Below are 16,007 nucleotides of genomic sequence, written 5' to 3'. Positions count from 1 at the left end.
TTCCAAAAAGAATAACACATTTACATATTTAGTATTCCATAACAATAGCAGCTTTAAACACCCTTTTTTACTCTTACTGAAATCAGTTTTAACCAGAAAAATATCTATGGCGTATTTTAGATTACAAATTTCAAAAGTCTTCCTTTCATTCTTAAATTTTGTATTCAGTCAAACTCCTACATAAAATGGGACGGAAGGGGTAAGTTTCTATTGGTATAAGATGGTTTCTAAGACAAGGATCCAAATGGATTTACAGTGATCTGTTTTTTTTTTTTTTTTTTAACATTTACAGTGAACTTTATCACTACTGCAAAATAAAGTTTGTGAAAGTAACCATTTCTTGTAGACTTCTTTTAATGCCAAGAAAATGACATAGTCAAATTATTCCACTAACAGAAAACGGTAAGCCGGTAAGGCGAAGGAGAAAACAATAAGTTGTCTTCATCTTCATTTACAGTTTGAAGAAAGTAGGGATCCTGAATGGATTTAATTATGAAAGATAACATGCTTAACAATAAATCAAAACCATTTTATTCGATATTTAAGTTATAGACATTGATAGTGTAAACGTGTTTTGTATTACAGATTATTTACCATTTTATCAAGTTACCAATTAATGTTTATCGTAAAAACTTACTTGCAATGGTCTAATAAGTAACCTAATCGTGTAAATGTAATTTACACTATTACTGCATATAACTTAAACTCATTACTTATAATCCATTAATTTGGACCGGATGCTCAAACTAGCTAACACAACATTTCTCACGATCTAGGATAATATAATACCGCCTTGATTTTGATTCGGATTTTATCCGAAAGTGATAAATGAAGAAGTTTTAAGGCACAATAACTAGTTGATTCTTGGGGTGTGTTTGGTATAAGGAAAGTGTTTTCTTGGAAACGAAGTGGTTTTCCTTCTTATTTCTTGTGTTTGGTAAGTAAGCAGAAAATATTGTCCCAAAAACATTAATATATAATATAATGTAGGAAAATACTGGGCGATGGGGCTGGGGTGTGGTGAAGGGTGACTAGGAGACAATAAGTGTGAAATGTTATTTATGGAACGCGTTTTCCCTACTTTTATTGGGAAAGTCATTTTTAAGGAACCTATTTTACTAGAAAGAATATTTTTAGAAAGTATTGACCCACCAAATATGAGAAAATCGGAAAACATTTTCTGGAAAATATTTTTCATTCATACCAAAAACACCCTTAGATTTTAAACATATTCTGCAATTCTACATGTGAAGAAGACAATTTCACTTTCCTATTGGAACTAAGCCAAATTTAACATGATCCAGAATTCTAAACTTCTGATAAGGGATTGTAACCCCCAGTGTCTATTGGTATATAAAGTAATTTTAGTCTCTTGTATAAATCATAGGACCTAACTAACATAACTTTAAGTATGATACAAGATATGTCTTTTGCAAGCTTAACTTTTGTACAGGAACCAAATCCTAACATAGGGTCCTGAGGAGGTAAGGTGTCATGTCCCCCTTCTTCATGTATTTACATATTGGATTCTAATCTACATGGTAGGGGTCTATGCCAAACCCCCCAGCATCATCAGGTGTACTAACCTGAGATGAATCTGGCTTAATATTTTTTTTTTTTTTAAAAACACTCAACATTCTTGTCTATCACAGCTGCTTGACGTATGGATGTTTGGATTTATTAATTACTCCAATTCTTAACTTGGCTGATACGTAGATTTTACAATTTTCTGTTAGACTAATATCCAAGGAAGGCCACTCATTGTTGTTTTGTGTTGGAATTATGCCCTGTTTAACTTAGTTGGCGTCAACATTCTTGTCCAATTAAGCTACTTCACATGTGTAAGTGATTAATTAATCTTTGAAGCAATGCAACGATGGATTTTGGCGTTGATATCCATGTCAGCGTTACATTGTACATTCAACTTTTTGTTTGTTTTTCACTCGGTGTTCGATAACTATTTTGGGTCTTGACTAATCTGAGTTAGTGTTGCTAAGGTCCATTAAAGGGGAAGCGCTCCCTACCAGAATTTTTGTATTCCCTATACTTGAACACGATACCTCTAATTAAGAGTAGAGGGTCCTACTCATTCCACCACAATCCGTGGTGGTTAGATTAAACTTTTAAATTACTAGAAACTCCGGTTTCTTGATTAGTTGATGTAATTTAACTTCTTGTTTCATATATGAGTTTTCTTCTTGCTTCTTGTTATACGGTTTTTTTGCATCAAACTTAAGGGTTTAGGAAGAGTTTCGGACAGCTGGTTTTAGATGTTAGTGTATGACTTTGTAATGTAGATATCCTATAAACTTGACATCCTTCCAAAATCAAAAATAGCAAACGATACTAGGAACTATTTGAGAAGTGGAGTTGAGTTTTGCAGGTTGTATTAAATAAGTGACGCTTCATATCCCTAAACTAGATTCACTGAATTAGATTGTGATATTTGATGAAGCAAAAGATAGTAGCCCCACTTATTTTCTTTGTTAAGCTTAATTTGGCATGATCGTTCTGTTATGGGATGGTTGAGTTGAAATTGGCGTATACATCAGCCCAACAGGCTTCCTTTTGGATCATTGTTTATTGACATATTCTTATCACACAAACAGGACTTTACAGGAAGGAAAATAAAAAGAGGTTTCCCTTAGTAGGATCCCATTAACAAAATAAACCATGATAAATAGATCTAAAGTCTTTATCTTATTTACTAGTAAGCCATCCAAACTTTGGATTTGGGTTATTGCATTCCAAATCTGAAGTCCACTCTAAATTCTGATCATGCTCAATAGAAATCATTAAGAATCCAATCTCTCAACTAGTATGAGGCTATAAGGTTATGGATCCACACAAATAGTTCCAATTGTGGAAATAAGTAATGAGAAAAAAGTGCAAGTTTATTTCCTTCAAGAGCAATTTCCTATTAGAAGAATCTTATCACCAGCAAGGTATTATTTTCAAACTCTCTGATTCCCACAACCGGAGGACTCACAAATATAATACTCAATTATACTCACCGCGTAAAAATTCCCACAACCGGAGGACTCACAAATATAATACTCAATTATACTCACCGCGTAAAAGATGCTGAACGATATCTAACTGCTGTTTATAAAACAAGTATATATGCCATAGCATTCACGTAACTAGTATTGATAATGGTACAAAGTGATATGATCAGAATGCACCGAGTCTGTAACACTATTCATTACATATCAATATATACAACAAGGCTCTATGCTAATTACTCATTAGTGATGTGTTGCCTTTTTGACATTTTCAACCCCTGTTATTGAAGTTCATGAAGCTAGGTTGGGTCTGCCCACCAATATTTTGGCTACTTGTGGTAGCACATTGGACAAATGACTGCGGCTGGGGAGGGAAATGTGGATATGTGCCCCTGCTTCCATTTGCAGCTGCTATCTTTAGTCGCTGCAGTTCTTCTCTCAGAGCTTCATTCAGAGCTGGAAATTATTCACACATGTTAATACAATTAATAGCAGTGAAAACTATACTTATCAAGTTATTATACAGGCATACCGTCTCTAAGATGGGCTTCTTGTTCCAAAGCTTGCAACCGTAGTTTGAGTTCTTTGTTCTCAGTAGTCAATCCACTATTGTCTCTCTGCACCATCATACACAAATGGCATGAAAATGAGTAAGGATAAGTTATTATGCTTTTTGACAATAGTGTGTTAGCAATAGCATAATTTGCAATGGTAATATTCCATTCAGCAACACATAAATACAGTCGATACATGTCTACAGATAACTAGAAACTGCAATTTTGCGCACACAGCATATACAACTCATGGATAACTGGATCATCCTAGTGTATGTTACCATCAAAATGAGAAAATAAGGGCAAAAAGTTCAACCGTCAGCCAAAGTAATTTTAAAAAAGGAAAATCAAAACAGCAAGGAGCAATCATGGAAAAACTAGAACAGTAAACCTTCAGTACAACAAACTGCAGACTGTGCCACACAACTACATACGCATTATGTCGTGGCAGCCAGATCCATACTCAAACAAAAAAAGAGTGACGGAGTAGCATAAAGATGAATTTCCAACCAGAGAAATGGAATTAACGTAGATTCCACAAACAACTTATTGCTAACAGCTAGCTGGGTACCATACACGGATATTTCCAATGATGCTAGAAAACAAGATAACAATAAGAACCTCTTAATTGATGATGACTATTCCTCCATTAATATAGTTCATTATTTAGCACCATAGAGAAGTGCAACAGCTTAGAAAAAGTCTAATGGCCTGACTAGCTAGTGGGTGAAAAAGAAAAGGTTTGACTGAAAATTTTCCTGTATCCTAAGAAAAATTATGCTTTCCATGATTAGCACCAAAGAAGTGTAACTGAATAGAAAAGCCTAATTTCATGTATTTTCCTCCCCCCCTCCATCTTGCTAAGCTTTCCACATCACTAGTAAAAGAGGACAGGAATATGAACATAATACCCTTTCAGTCAAAAGAATCCAAAAGAAATAAATAATGGGAAGTTCAGCGTAGTGATAATAGTTTAGTGGTAGATGGGGTATATAGTTACCCCAATAACAGCCCTAAACCCAAGCTTCTTTGATGACAAAAAGATTATTTTACTGCAAGCAGGAAATAACCTACCCCAGTTATTGAAAGCCAAAGGTCGCTTCACTGATTTGGTAATAACCATCCAGGCTGCACTGAATATTTTGATTATCCGCCAACATTTCTTTCAGAGTTACTTTGTTATTGATCGCACAAATATTTCCTAAGTTTGAAGTTCTACACCAAATTGGTCTGCCAACTGTTGCCTTATTCTTGATTCTTCGTCTCATTAGTAACGTGAATGTTCAGTTGATTGACCAGTGCATTGGTATTTAAATGTATTTTCTTCATCTAACCACATGGTGAAAACCATTTCAAAATCAACACAGATGCACTCCTCACAAACATCAGCACTCCTCCCCTTTACCTAACTTCACTCTACGCTATATCTACAACCCTGATCCTCTTCCTGAAGGCAAACCCCCTTCACCTTCATGATGCCAATACCCTCTCCTCCTCGTGCACAACTAACTCCCTCATCCATTGCCAGCATCTGCGCTCCTCTCTTCCTCCTAGTCTGCTCTACTCATCAATTCTTCAATTTCTTAATCGCAGTGCTCACCCTTCACAAAAACTACTTTCTCGTCCCCATAAGGCCATAGCTTGAATAAAAGATAAGACCATAAATATAGCACTTATTCAATTTTTTTAATCTAATTTTTCGCATAGGTAACCACAGCGCTTATTCAGCTGAAAGACAACCCCCCCCAAAAAAAAAAAAAAACGGGGGGTGTTTCAAGCTTCTTCGGTGACAAAGGTCAGCTTAGTTTCGATTTCCGAAAGCTAAATGTTTGCTGATTCCAACATAACCATCCAGATAGCATTGGATCAACTACCCATACAGCCAACTAAGATCCCAGCCCAAATTAACCACTTTTAACAACTGCTTTAATCCCAAGTCGGGATCAGATTACAAAGTATGCTTGGATCTTCTCTCAAAAGCCCTCAGAAAATAACCTGAAGATATGAGCTTATACATATCCAATGATGTTACTTGTAGGCAAAGACATTTTCTATCCCTCTGTTACTTCTGCTCAACTGGAGAAATGATCCTAATCCACAGACCCTACTGAAACTAGCATATAGAGCTTCTTACTTTCAGTCATCAATTTTGGCAATCAATAACCTCTGGATCTTTAATAACAAGATGGACGAGAGCTTGTTTCTCAACCTCAATCCTCACAATTAGGTAAAAGGTACAAAAAATACAGACGAATTCTTTATAATGATATCTATTAGAAAATCGTTCTACCAAATTCTTATGACACACATTGACCAGAGTAAGACACCCATGTAACTCATTCTTTGAACCCAAATAAAATCCTATAAGAAATTAAAACCACAACATCCTCATTCGATATCAAGGCAATGAATGAATTGAGAAATTTAATTCAAGTTAAGTCAAAAAAATCATACAAAGCGGAGAGCCATTTTGAATTGAAGATGTTGCAACTCTGACCCACATACATGCAATCACATATCTGAACACAAGAAGCTGTTGGAAGCTGTTGAACTTCTAAGGTTACTTCAGACAACAGAATCTCATGACCATGATAAGTATTGCATATACTCTTTGTTTATTGTATGTAAACATGAGAAGCTATTGACTCTTTAAGGTTACTTTATATAACAAAATTTGATAACCATGAAGAGTATTGCATATAGTCATTTTGGGTATCAAAAAATAATAACAATAAAGAAGACTACTGTATAAATTCTCTCTATTTTGTACCTGCAGAACCGTGATTTGTGCCGATAGAGTAGTAGCTTCAGTCTGCAGAGTCTGCACCTTTCTCTCCAGTTCGCTAGTATAACGTATTTTCCGCTCCTTCGAACGTGCAGCAGATTGTCTGTTTGCAAGAATCCTGTAATAATGCAGAAACAAAGATAAGTTTCTACAAAAGCTTAAACCTAAGTTTAATGCTAGAACTCTGATCTACAAAAGGGACTTGGCATTTTAAGCAGAACTGAAAACACACAAATGACAAGATAATAATGCTGGGAAGCCATGCTATGTAACAGTGACACATGATAACCGTTTGTGCTAAAAATTTCAGATTACTATGTTTTTTGATGATGAATTTCAGATTACTACGTTGTCAATGAGAGACCATCAGTAACCTATAGTTACCGAACTTCCTCGTACTCTTTCATCCTAAACCAGCATACAAGGTACAAACTTCTTTTTTCCCAAAATAAAAAGTTCAGTTGTTTCTGTTAAAGACCAATTTGCCGGTGTTAAATATCCTGACCATTCACATATAATTTAGCGGACACTTATTTCATTTTGCATAAGAGAGAACTGTTGTAAAATGATCACCAACATACTTCTTTCTCAAATCATATCCTTTTCTTCTCTTCCATCCATTTGAGTGTGCGAATATGTAACTCATATGATTTCATCAAATTCACACTTGACAACTGAAAAAATAGACAATTTTGGCATTCCAAAGAAAAAGCAAATCACTTCAAACCCAAGAAATGTAGCAACCAACTATTTCGCTTCATTTTCTCGAGAATTTTTCAAAAAGCCAAATAATTTGAAGAGAGAGCCAAGTATTAACTCCAAACTTTAATCACTAGAGCTAAGTATAATTCCAAACTTTAATCACTAGAGCTAAGTATAACCCCAAAGTAACACTCTTAACAAAAAAAACCTCAACCCCTAAAATTTTTGAAGAAACATTTCCTCCTGATCATTAGAGCAAAGTGTAACAAAAATCTTAACCAAACAAATAGAAGCTTAACCCCAAAAAAATTCACATTAAAATTGAGACAACTGTACACAAAACTGAAAAAAGATTTTTTTTTTTTTTTTTTAAAGCAAAAGTTTTCACCTTTTAGCTCTCTTTGGATCAATCAAAGCCAACTCAGCAAGTCTATCAGGCGCCATAGCTTTCTTAGCAACCGAACTGCTACACTCACCCCCTTCAAACGACGCCGTACTAAACGACCCATCCATCGAATTACTATGCCTATGCCTCCGAGAGCCCGACCCGGAACCCGTACCCGAACCAATCACCTTCTTCTCCTCAACCGCCGCCACGTCACCACCACCAAACTCCAACCCATCAAAAAAGTCAGCGTCAACTGATAGACTCCTAAAGTGATTCAGACCCGGTCTAGGGTTAACTAAACCGGGTCCAGTTGATGACGTGTCAGCTGAATTAGCCGGTTGTTGTTGGTGCATGTGGGTATCGGAGGAGATATCTAAGTTGAAGTCAGCAACGACGTCGTCTAAGAGGATATCATCATCTTCAGTGAAGTCTGGGAAACGGAAGAATGTCTCTGATTGGGCTCGACGGTGACGTGCTATTCGGGTCGGAGTATCCGGCATCTGCTCTAACTCGGTTCGACCCGCTACAAATTTAACGGGTATCGGCTTTCCGCTGAACTTTGGGTCCATTACAAACTTCAAATCAGTTCTCAGGTTTGAGTTGTTGAGTAGAATAGAAATGGAAAAGGAGGAGGAAAGACAGGGCAGTTGGCTGAAAATAGCAAACTCACATGGGGGGGTATTTTATTGGAGTTGTTTGGAACGGTTATAATAGCAAGGGTTTTACTACTTTTATAGAAGAAAAATTTCTAAAAATTTAGAGCGTAATTACGAAGTACAGCTAAAGTTTGTGTATTTACGAAATGTAGCTATAAGTGCGTACTGATTGGACACTTACTATTTGGCGCTAGCTGAGATTACGCGCATCACCTGTATCGCACTGATTACACGTGTGTATTGTGTATTTGTTACAATACCTAAAATATAGCTATGTTTCGTAATTTTTTGAAACTCTAGCTACATTTCGTAAATATAATTTAAATGTCTAACACGTTATTTTTCTTAATAATGCATAGTAATTCTATTGAAAATCCAAATGTAAAACACATACATACAAGAACTGATTCAACTACAGTCAAATCTCTCTATAACAACATCGTTGGGTCCGAAATTTTTCAACTGTTATAGAGAATGACTGTTATACACCTATAACAGCATTGACATTTAAATAAAACTTCACTGTTATAGCAAAAAAGATGCATAAAATCTAATTTTTATTTTTAATTGTCAAATTCTAAGGTTAATCACACTTTGTATGACAAAGGAATTTTTTTTAATGATGGATATATATATATATATTACTGATAATCATAGATATTCTATTTTTATAAAGATGGTTAATTATTATATTACTAAAAAAAGAAGATGGTTGTTATATCAAGGGTAATTTACAAAGAGCGTATTGTTATAAAGTTGGTTGTTGTTATTATCGGTGAAATGTTGTCATAGAGAAGTAAAATATAACATAAAAAATCAGTTCCGAAAAATTTTGGTTGTTATTGAGAGGAGCTGTTATATGCGGGTGTTGTTTTAGAGAGGTCTTACTGTATATAGACAAAATAACAACTCTTAACAAGTCAACATATTAGCTTATTGTCAAGTAGTTAAACTAGAACTGAAAATGGCAAACTAACCATCTCATCCTCGATTCCGGCATCTTATCTTCCATCGAGGCCACTCTCACCTTGTCCCGAATATTCTCATTTCTAATCCTATCTCTCCTAGTATGCCGTGCATCGATCGTACTCTTCGCAACCTTCATCTTCTGAACATGAGAGTTCTTGACTGGCCAACACTCCGAGCCTACCAAAAGGAAAGAATCCTATAGGTTGTAGATGGGTTTATAAGATCAAGTATAAGGCCTCAGGTGAAGTGGAAAGATTTAAAGCAAGATTAGTTGCTAAGGGATATTGTCAAAAGAGGGAATAGACAATCAAGAAACCTTTTCTCTCGCAAGAAAATTGTCACAGTCACTGTTAGAACCATTCTAGCCTTAGCTGTATCTAAAAAAATGGCATATACACCAAATGGATATGTATAATGTTTTCTTACAAGGTGATCTACATGATGAGATTTACATGCAACTTCCTCAAGGATTTAAAAGTCAGGAGGACTCATCAGTATGCAGACTAGTTAAATCCTTATATGGATTAAAATAAGCTCCTAAAGAGTGGAATCACAAACTTACAGAAGCACTGATTTAATTCAATTTCAATCAAAGTCAGTTTGATCATTCATTATTTACAAGAAAAACAACCAGAGGTCTAGTTATAATGCTTGTGTATGTTGATGATATGCTAATCACTGGTGAAAGTTTAGAGCTTAGTAATGAAGTCAAGGATTCACTTCAATAGGCTTTCAAGATGAAAGATCTAGGGGATATCAAGCATTTCCCTGGTATAGAGTTTGCAAGATCTGACAGAGGAATGATAATGCACCAAAGAAAGTACACTTTAGAATTGATTTTTGAAACTGGTGTGTCTGCTGCTAAGCCTGCTTTTACTCCAATGATCCAAACATCAAATTAACCTCAGTACAATATGATGACAATGTCAAGGATGTTAAGAATAATACAGATCCACCTGCAGATCAGACTTCTTACCAGAGGCTAATAGGTAAACTTCTTTATCTAACAATGACTAGAACTAATATCTCATTTGGAGTTCAAACTCTAAGTCAGTTTCACTAAAGTCCAAAAAAGTCCCATATGGATGCTGCTATCAGAATAGTAAGGTATATCAAACAGCAGTCTGAACAAGGTATTTTACTCTCAAGCAACCAGAAGAATACTATCACTGCATGGTGTGACTCTGATTGGGCTGCATGCCCTCTAACAAGAAAATCTGTAATTGGATTCCTAGTCAATTTTGGTGATACTTTAGTTTCTTGGAAATCAAAGAAACGATCTCTTGTTTCAAGTTTAGTTAAAAGCGGAGAATATAAGTCTCAGCAACCATCGTCTGCCGAATTGATTTGGCTTCATGGTTTACTCAAAGAAGTAGGATCAGAGATTTCCTTGCCTATTGATGTTCATAGTGACAGTAAAGCTGCTATGCAGATTGTAGCCAATCCTGTTTACGATGAAAGAACAAAACACATTTGCACGATTGCCCTTTAAAGGCCGTCGATTCCATTAATTATAACCAAAAGGAAGATTAAGAAGTGGTTTTTTGAAACTAGAAAACATTTTAAATTTTATCTTTGTCTAATATATATAATTTATAAACCTGTTATTCATTATTTGAATAGAAATTTTGTTCAAGCTCTTCCCTTAGAAAGGAAAGCAAAGAAAGACGGAAACAATTAACAGTCATTTTGGAAACAACCAGTATATACTTTTAAGGGCTAGTTAGTATTGCAGAGCAACCAACTAAGCAGATAAATAGAGTACTAACTTATCACTAACCTGTGACTTGAAGTAATAGCTAAAAGAGTTGACCCCATTACCTAACTAATAATAACATAATTAGGACTCCTAAGATGACTTAACTGAAACATAATAATTGTAGCTCCTAAAACATGACACTAACTTTTGAATCAGTCAACGGATAAAGAGAAAGTAAGTCTCCATCGACGGGCTTGAAAGGCGAGCGTAAAAAAAAAAAAAAAAAAAAAATATGAGAGAGAAGGAAGAATGGGTTATTTTAGGAGGTGAGTGGGAGCGGGTAAAATAGGAGAATGGGTTATTTTTTATGAAATCTAGTTATTTGAATCAATTTGGGGATTTCCATCAAATGAAGGGTATATTTGTTAACTTCCATAATGGCAGGGGCTTAAATGACCCAAAATTAGTTCGGATGATATTTTTAGCCATTTAAACAAAGTAGAAGGATATTTTTGACCCTTTTCCCAACTCAAATACATAGGAGAGAGTAAACACAATGTAAAACATGCTTTGAATATAGGTTAAACAGTCAAAATGTGTAAACCGTATATCATTACGAATGTTTTGTGATTGAGACAATTAGTCTCATGAGACTTCACGCCTCCATGATCCTTTTTTTTTACTCTTCTGAAGCAAGTATTTAATTCTGAATGAAATAACTATTATCTTTCTTTTAGAATATTGATCAACGACAAGCTTCCACAAATCAGGGGCAGAGATATACAAAGGAAGGGGGATAGAATTATTGCTATTCTTATTTTATTTTATTTGCATGATAAATATTGCCAATTATAAGATACGGTTAACAAATACAATAGTAATTGGTTTGCTTTGAAGAAAATCGGAATCAAATGAAAGAAAAAGAAAAGAAATGATGGAAGAAGATACAATGGAAAGCACCAAATTATTTGGGTCTCTGAAAAAATTGACTATTTAATTGCTTAGTATAATCACCACCAAATAATTGGGGAGTAATATTGCTAAAGAAGCTTCCGTCTTGTCGGGACAATGTGTTGTTTTCTATTTAAGGGATCCAATGAGTGTTTATCACTCTTATCAAAATTAAATTATAATGGTTTTGACATTAACAATTTCACCAATAAATGATTCGAACAACAAGGAATAGATGCAATGAATTTAACTAAGTATATTTTAATCTTTTTATGGTGGAGCTAAATCCCTCCTTGATACACTTGTAAATATAATGATGATAGTATATGGTCTATGGATCAATTATATAGTTCTTCAAGGACAGCATGTTTTATCGTCGGCTATGGATATGATCATATGGCTATGGATATGATCATATGAATATGATCTGCAGATAAAGACAGGTATTGCTACTCAGAGAGGTGTTCATATTTTTAATTGATTTAAGCTATTATACTAACATTATTGAATAATGAGCCCGGAACTTTTTTAACCCAAAAATAAATTTTGGAACCAAACTAACTCTTTAAAAAAAAAAAAAAAAAAAAAGAACCAAACTAGGCTTCACGCACAGAATCTGTGTGTGAAAGGGCCAAAGTGTACATTTACACTTTGGAAAGGCGTAACAAAAACCCACCAGAACCTCCCATTTCCAGCATACTCTTCTCTTTCATTTCCTCCATTTTCACCTTTTCAACACACTTTTGCACTCCCAAAAACATGTCTCAAAGTTTTGAAACTTCAAAGTTTGCTATACAACCCGATATTTGTGTGTCACACCCTAATTTCCCTTAGGGCGTGATGGGCACCCGACCCTTATTTAGGGCCGAGCGAACCCGCCGACTCACATCATGTTCATAATCACGCTGACTTTCCGAATTATGACACGAATACATAACGATAATTTTTCGAAACATAATATACTTCTTTTTACCTTTCTCGAATCAAAGGGAATTTGTAACATATAGAAACATATAGAACTTATAATACAACGCAAAATGACATATCGGCTTACATAGCCGCTTACACAACTAACATCGTATACCCACGACACTGTCTGCAAAGTCTCAACCCTTAACATGAAACCATAACATGATAATCCGACTCGCAAAGACTCGGAAGAAATGGAGCTCGCTAATCCCGCCGGAACGTCTTCTACCGATATCTTCACTCACACGGGTGTACCGCGGCATGAAACGCAGCCCCCGAAGAAAGGGGGTCAGTACGGAATATGTACTGAGTATGTAAAGCATGAAATATAATAAGCGGGATTATACCGAAATAAGGGGTACAGAAAAACCACAAAACTTTCCTTTAAAAACATATATCATGTATGTCATTTCCATAAAATCATCAAGCATGCATATAACGTGCCCCGGCCCCCTCGTGAGGGACGCGGTGAATGAAATCATCGTATACACATATACATGTACATATACATATAACGTGCCCCGGCCCTCTATTAAGGGACGCGGTAGTAAAATCATATCATATGTACGTACATGTATACGTGCCCCCGCCCCCATGGAGGGACGCGGTAAAAGGAATCATCATGTGCCATCCGGCCACCTCCCCCATGTCATTATATCAAATAACGTGCCCCGGCCCCGCTAGCAAGCGGACGCGATAAATATACGTGCCCCGCCCTCCACGGAGGGACGCGGTGAATAATGCGAGAAATGTGCACGAATACATGCCCGGCCCGGACGCAGCCGAAAGAGTGGCTACGCTCGCACGAACAAGAGTAGTGAGAAACCAAGTGCAAATAAAGCATTTCCAAGACTCAATGAAGTAATCCAAATGAAATGTCATTTGAAAGTCGGACATTAGTCTTATCAAATATCTTTCGGAAACATAACACGCATCATAAACGTATTAACAAAACCGTTGAGTTCATAGTCATATTTAAACCATAGGGATCATAGTATTACGCCAAACCAACCCGAGTCCGCCTCGGAAGTTACAAACACTATTCACCTTAGAACTTTCTACGAACAAATCGAAGCGATCCGAGCCTTTATGTGAAAGTTACGGAAGTTCGTAGTTTCGGGATCGTTTAGAAAACAAACTCTCTTTGAAAACCAACTTTTATGCAATCTTTGAAATCCATTCATGTGAAAAACATAAAGACCATAATTTGGTTATATTACGAATATGAATATCAAGAAACAAATATGGATCATAAATATGCTCGGATCACCGGAGTAGAATTACCTCGAAAATCGTGTCATAGCTTATTTTTAACTAAGACATGCCAACAAAAGAAAGGTGAGCTTCACATACCTTAGCCGCTTTCTAAGCTACTCCGAACTTACGTCTCGACTTCTCACAATCTACAATAACATCAATAAGCGTCGAACATTAGCCATAAACATCTAAGAATCCAATTCCAAACCATTACTTTTTCTACAGAAATTTCGACAAACCCTATAAATTGGACATCCCCGAGAATTCAACTCGGCCAAATAAACAACAACCAAACCAACAACCCTACTAGCAATATCCACAAGTGATTCGAAACGCATTCTAACGTCAATAATTCCTTTCTACACAATTCGACAACATTCGTTCATATTCAATTCAACTACATATATTCAAACTAATATTAACGATCGCATACTCAAATAACAATCCAAAACCATTCGAACACGATTCAAGAACATTCCAAGTAATCCATACAATATTCAAAATAACTCCAACAATGTACTACTCCCCCGAAACTATCTAAACTTGGCAAGAGCAACACAATGCATTCTTTTCTCCCAAATTCATCAATGACACCAATAATTCATACATTCACAACATTATTTTCATAAATTCAAGGAAATATACTAGAACCACATTACCTTCCAATTCAGCCCACACAATTAAAATCTTAACTTGAATCATTAAAACTTCATTTTACATCATAAAATTCACATCGACGACAACCAAAATACTACCTTACATTAGTCCCACATATCTACACCAAATCAGCCCATTCTCGGCCAACACCACAACACACACATTCCATGATTTTCATCCATTTCCATACACTACAACCACACTCAAACGTGCTAAATAAAATGAATTCATCTCCACTACACAACAACACACATACACGGCCTAAGTTCAACTCATGCACGGCTCACCCTCAACACACATATTTTCCATGACTTCCATTCAATTCTACATATTACAACATGTACAAATCTTCCATAAAACATGAAAAATAAAATTGAACCATACCTTTTCCACCTAGTGCTCCCTCGGCTAGAACTCTTTCCCAAAAACGAGCGCTTTGCTTGCTCTACCAACTACTCCACGTTAACGAGGGCCTTTCAATTAGTAGGAAAGCTTGAAGCAAGAAATTTTTCATGATCAACTCATGGGGCTGGTTCTACCAGCCCCTCCAAGCCGTTCTCTTTTTTTTTTTTTTTTTTTTTCTTTCTTCATATTTCTTGAAATCTCTAGATGACAAATAATGAATTGGTCTTCCCTTCATGACTTATCATATATATATATATATATTGGGTGCACATGCCATGCACATGCTCCATGTCTTTTTCTTTTTTTTTTTTTTTTTTTCTCCACTCCTCTAGAATTTTCTTAAAGATGAAAATGATTATCTTAATCATCCAATTCCCATATTTTTAACTTCCATGTGGCCATGGCCCACATCACTTTAATTTCATGAAATTTTAAATTTTTCCATAATGCATTTTTAGTCCCAAATTTTTCCTTAATGTTTCCTTCCAACTAAATCATAAACCACTTGTCGTAAAACAAAGTCGGAAAATAGTCTGGCCCATAATTTGTCGCAACCAAGTTAAAATATTCCGACGTGCGAAATGCGAGATATAACATTGTGAATGCGGTTATTACTGTAAACTAAAAACATCAAAGACCCAAGATAATCCGGGTCACCGTTTTTGGCGTTGTAAAGTTCCCGAAGTAAGTGTTTTGTCATTTTTTAGTGTTTTTTTTTTCACGTTATCCACATATTTTACTTAAAAAAAACCGATTTTCTTGTAATGTTTATAGGATATGGGCAGTTGCAAACACTTTCGGTGGGAAGATAGCATTCTCGTGGATAAAACGGTGGGGGCGAAGTTTAAAAATCCACTTTTTGATAGAGATACCGCGCCTTCACGTACTCTAGAGATACCGCGTCTTCACGTATCTCTAGAGATACCGCTAAGTTGGACTCGCAATTTAAGCTTGTGGAAGCTAAAGAAAAAATTGAACTTTTGGAGGTCTTGCTCACTGGTTCCGGAAAA

At 35.8% G+C, this 16,007-nt stretch overlaps 1 protein-coding gene across 1 annotated transcript; it reads right to left on the bottom strand.

Annotated features, from left to right (window-relative positions):
* Window positions 1-3,080: 3,080 nt before the first annotated feature.
* LOC132033925 (transcription factor VIP1-like) lies at window positions 3,081-8,055 on the bottom strand. The gene is made up of 4 exons (XM_059424091.1): window positions 7,435-8,055; window positions 6,330-6,462; window positions 3,538-3,622; window positions 3,081-3,461 (listed from the first exon to the last, which is right to left on the bottom strand). The coding sequence occupies exons 1-4, from the start codon at window positions 8,001-8,003 to the stop codon at window positions 3,277-3,279; spliced, it is 972 nt and encodes a 323-aa protein (XP_059280074.1). The 5' UTR covers window positions 8,004-8,055; the 3' UTR covers window positions 3,081-3,276.
* Window positions 8,056-16,007: the final 7,952 nt, after the last annotated feature.

The sequence above is a fragment of the Lycium ferocissimum genome, chromosome 10, assembly GCF_029784015.1.
Source record: "Lycium ferocissimum isolate CSIRO_LF1 chromosome 10, AGI_CSIRO_Lferr_CH_V1, whole genome shotgun sequence".
In the NCBI taxonomy this organism is placed as follows: Eukaryota; Viridiplantae; Streptophyta; class Magnoliopsida; order Solanales; family Solanaceae; genus Lycium; species Lycium ferocissimum.
Note: the sequence above shows the minus strand (reverse complement) of the source record. Positions and strands in the feature narration are given on the sequence as shown.

Excerpts from the sequence above, each read along its gene's own strand:
- LOC132033925 (XM_059424091.1), bottom strand. The coding sequence starts at position 8,003 with ATGGACCCAAAGTTCAGCGGAAAGCCGATACCCGTTAAATTTGTAGCG. Across the intron at positions 6,463-7,434 it reads GATCCAAAGAGAGCTAAAAG|GATTCTTGCAAACAGACAAT; the intron begins GTGAAAACTTTT and ends GCATTATTACAG. Across the intron at positions 3,462-3,537 it reads AGAAGCCCATCTTAGAGACG|CTCTGAATGAAGCTCTGAGA; the intron begins GTATGCCTGTAT and ends AATAATTTCCAG.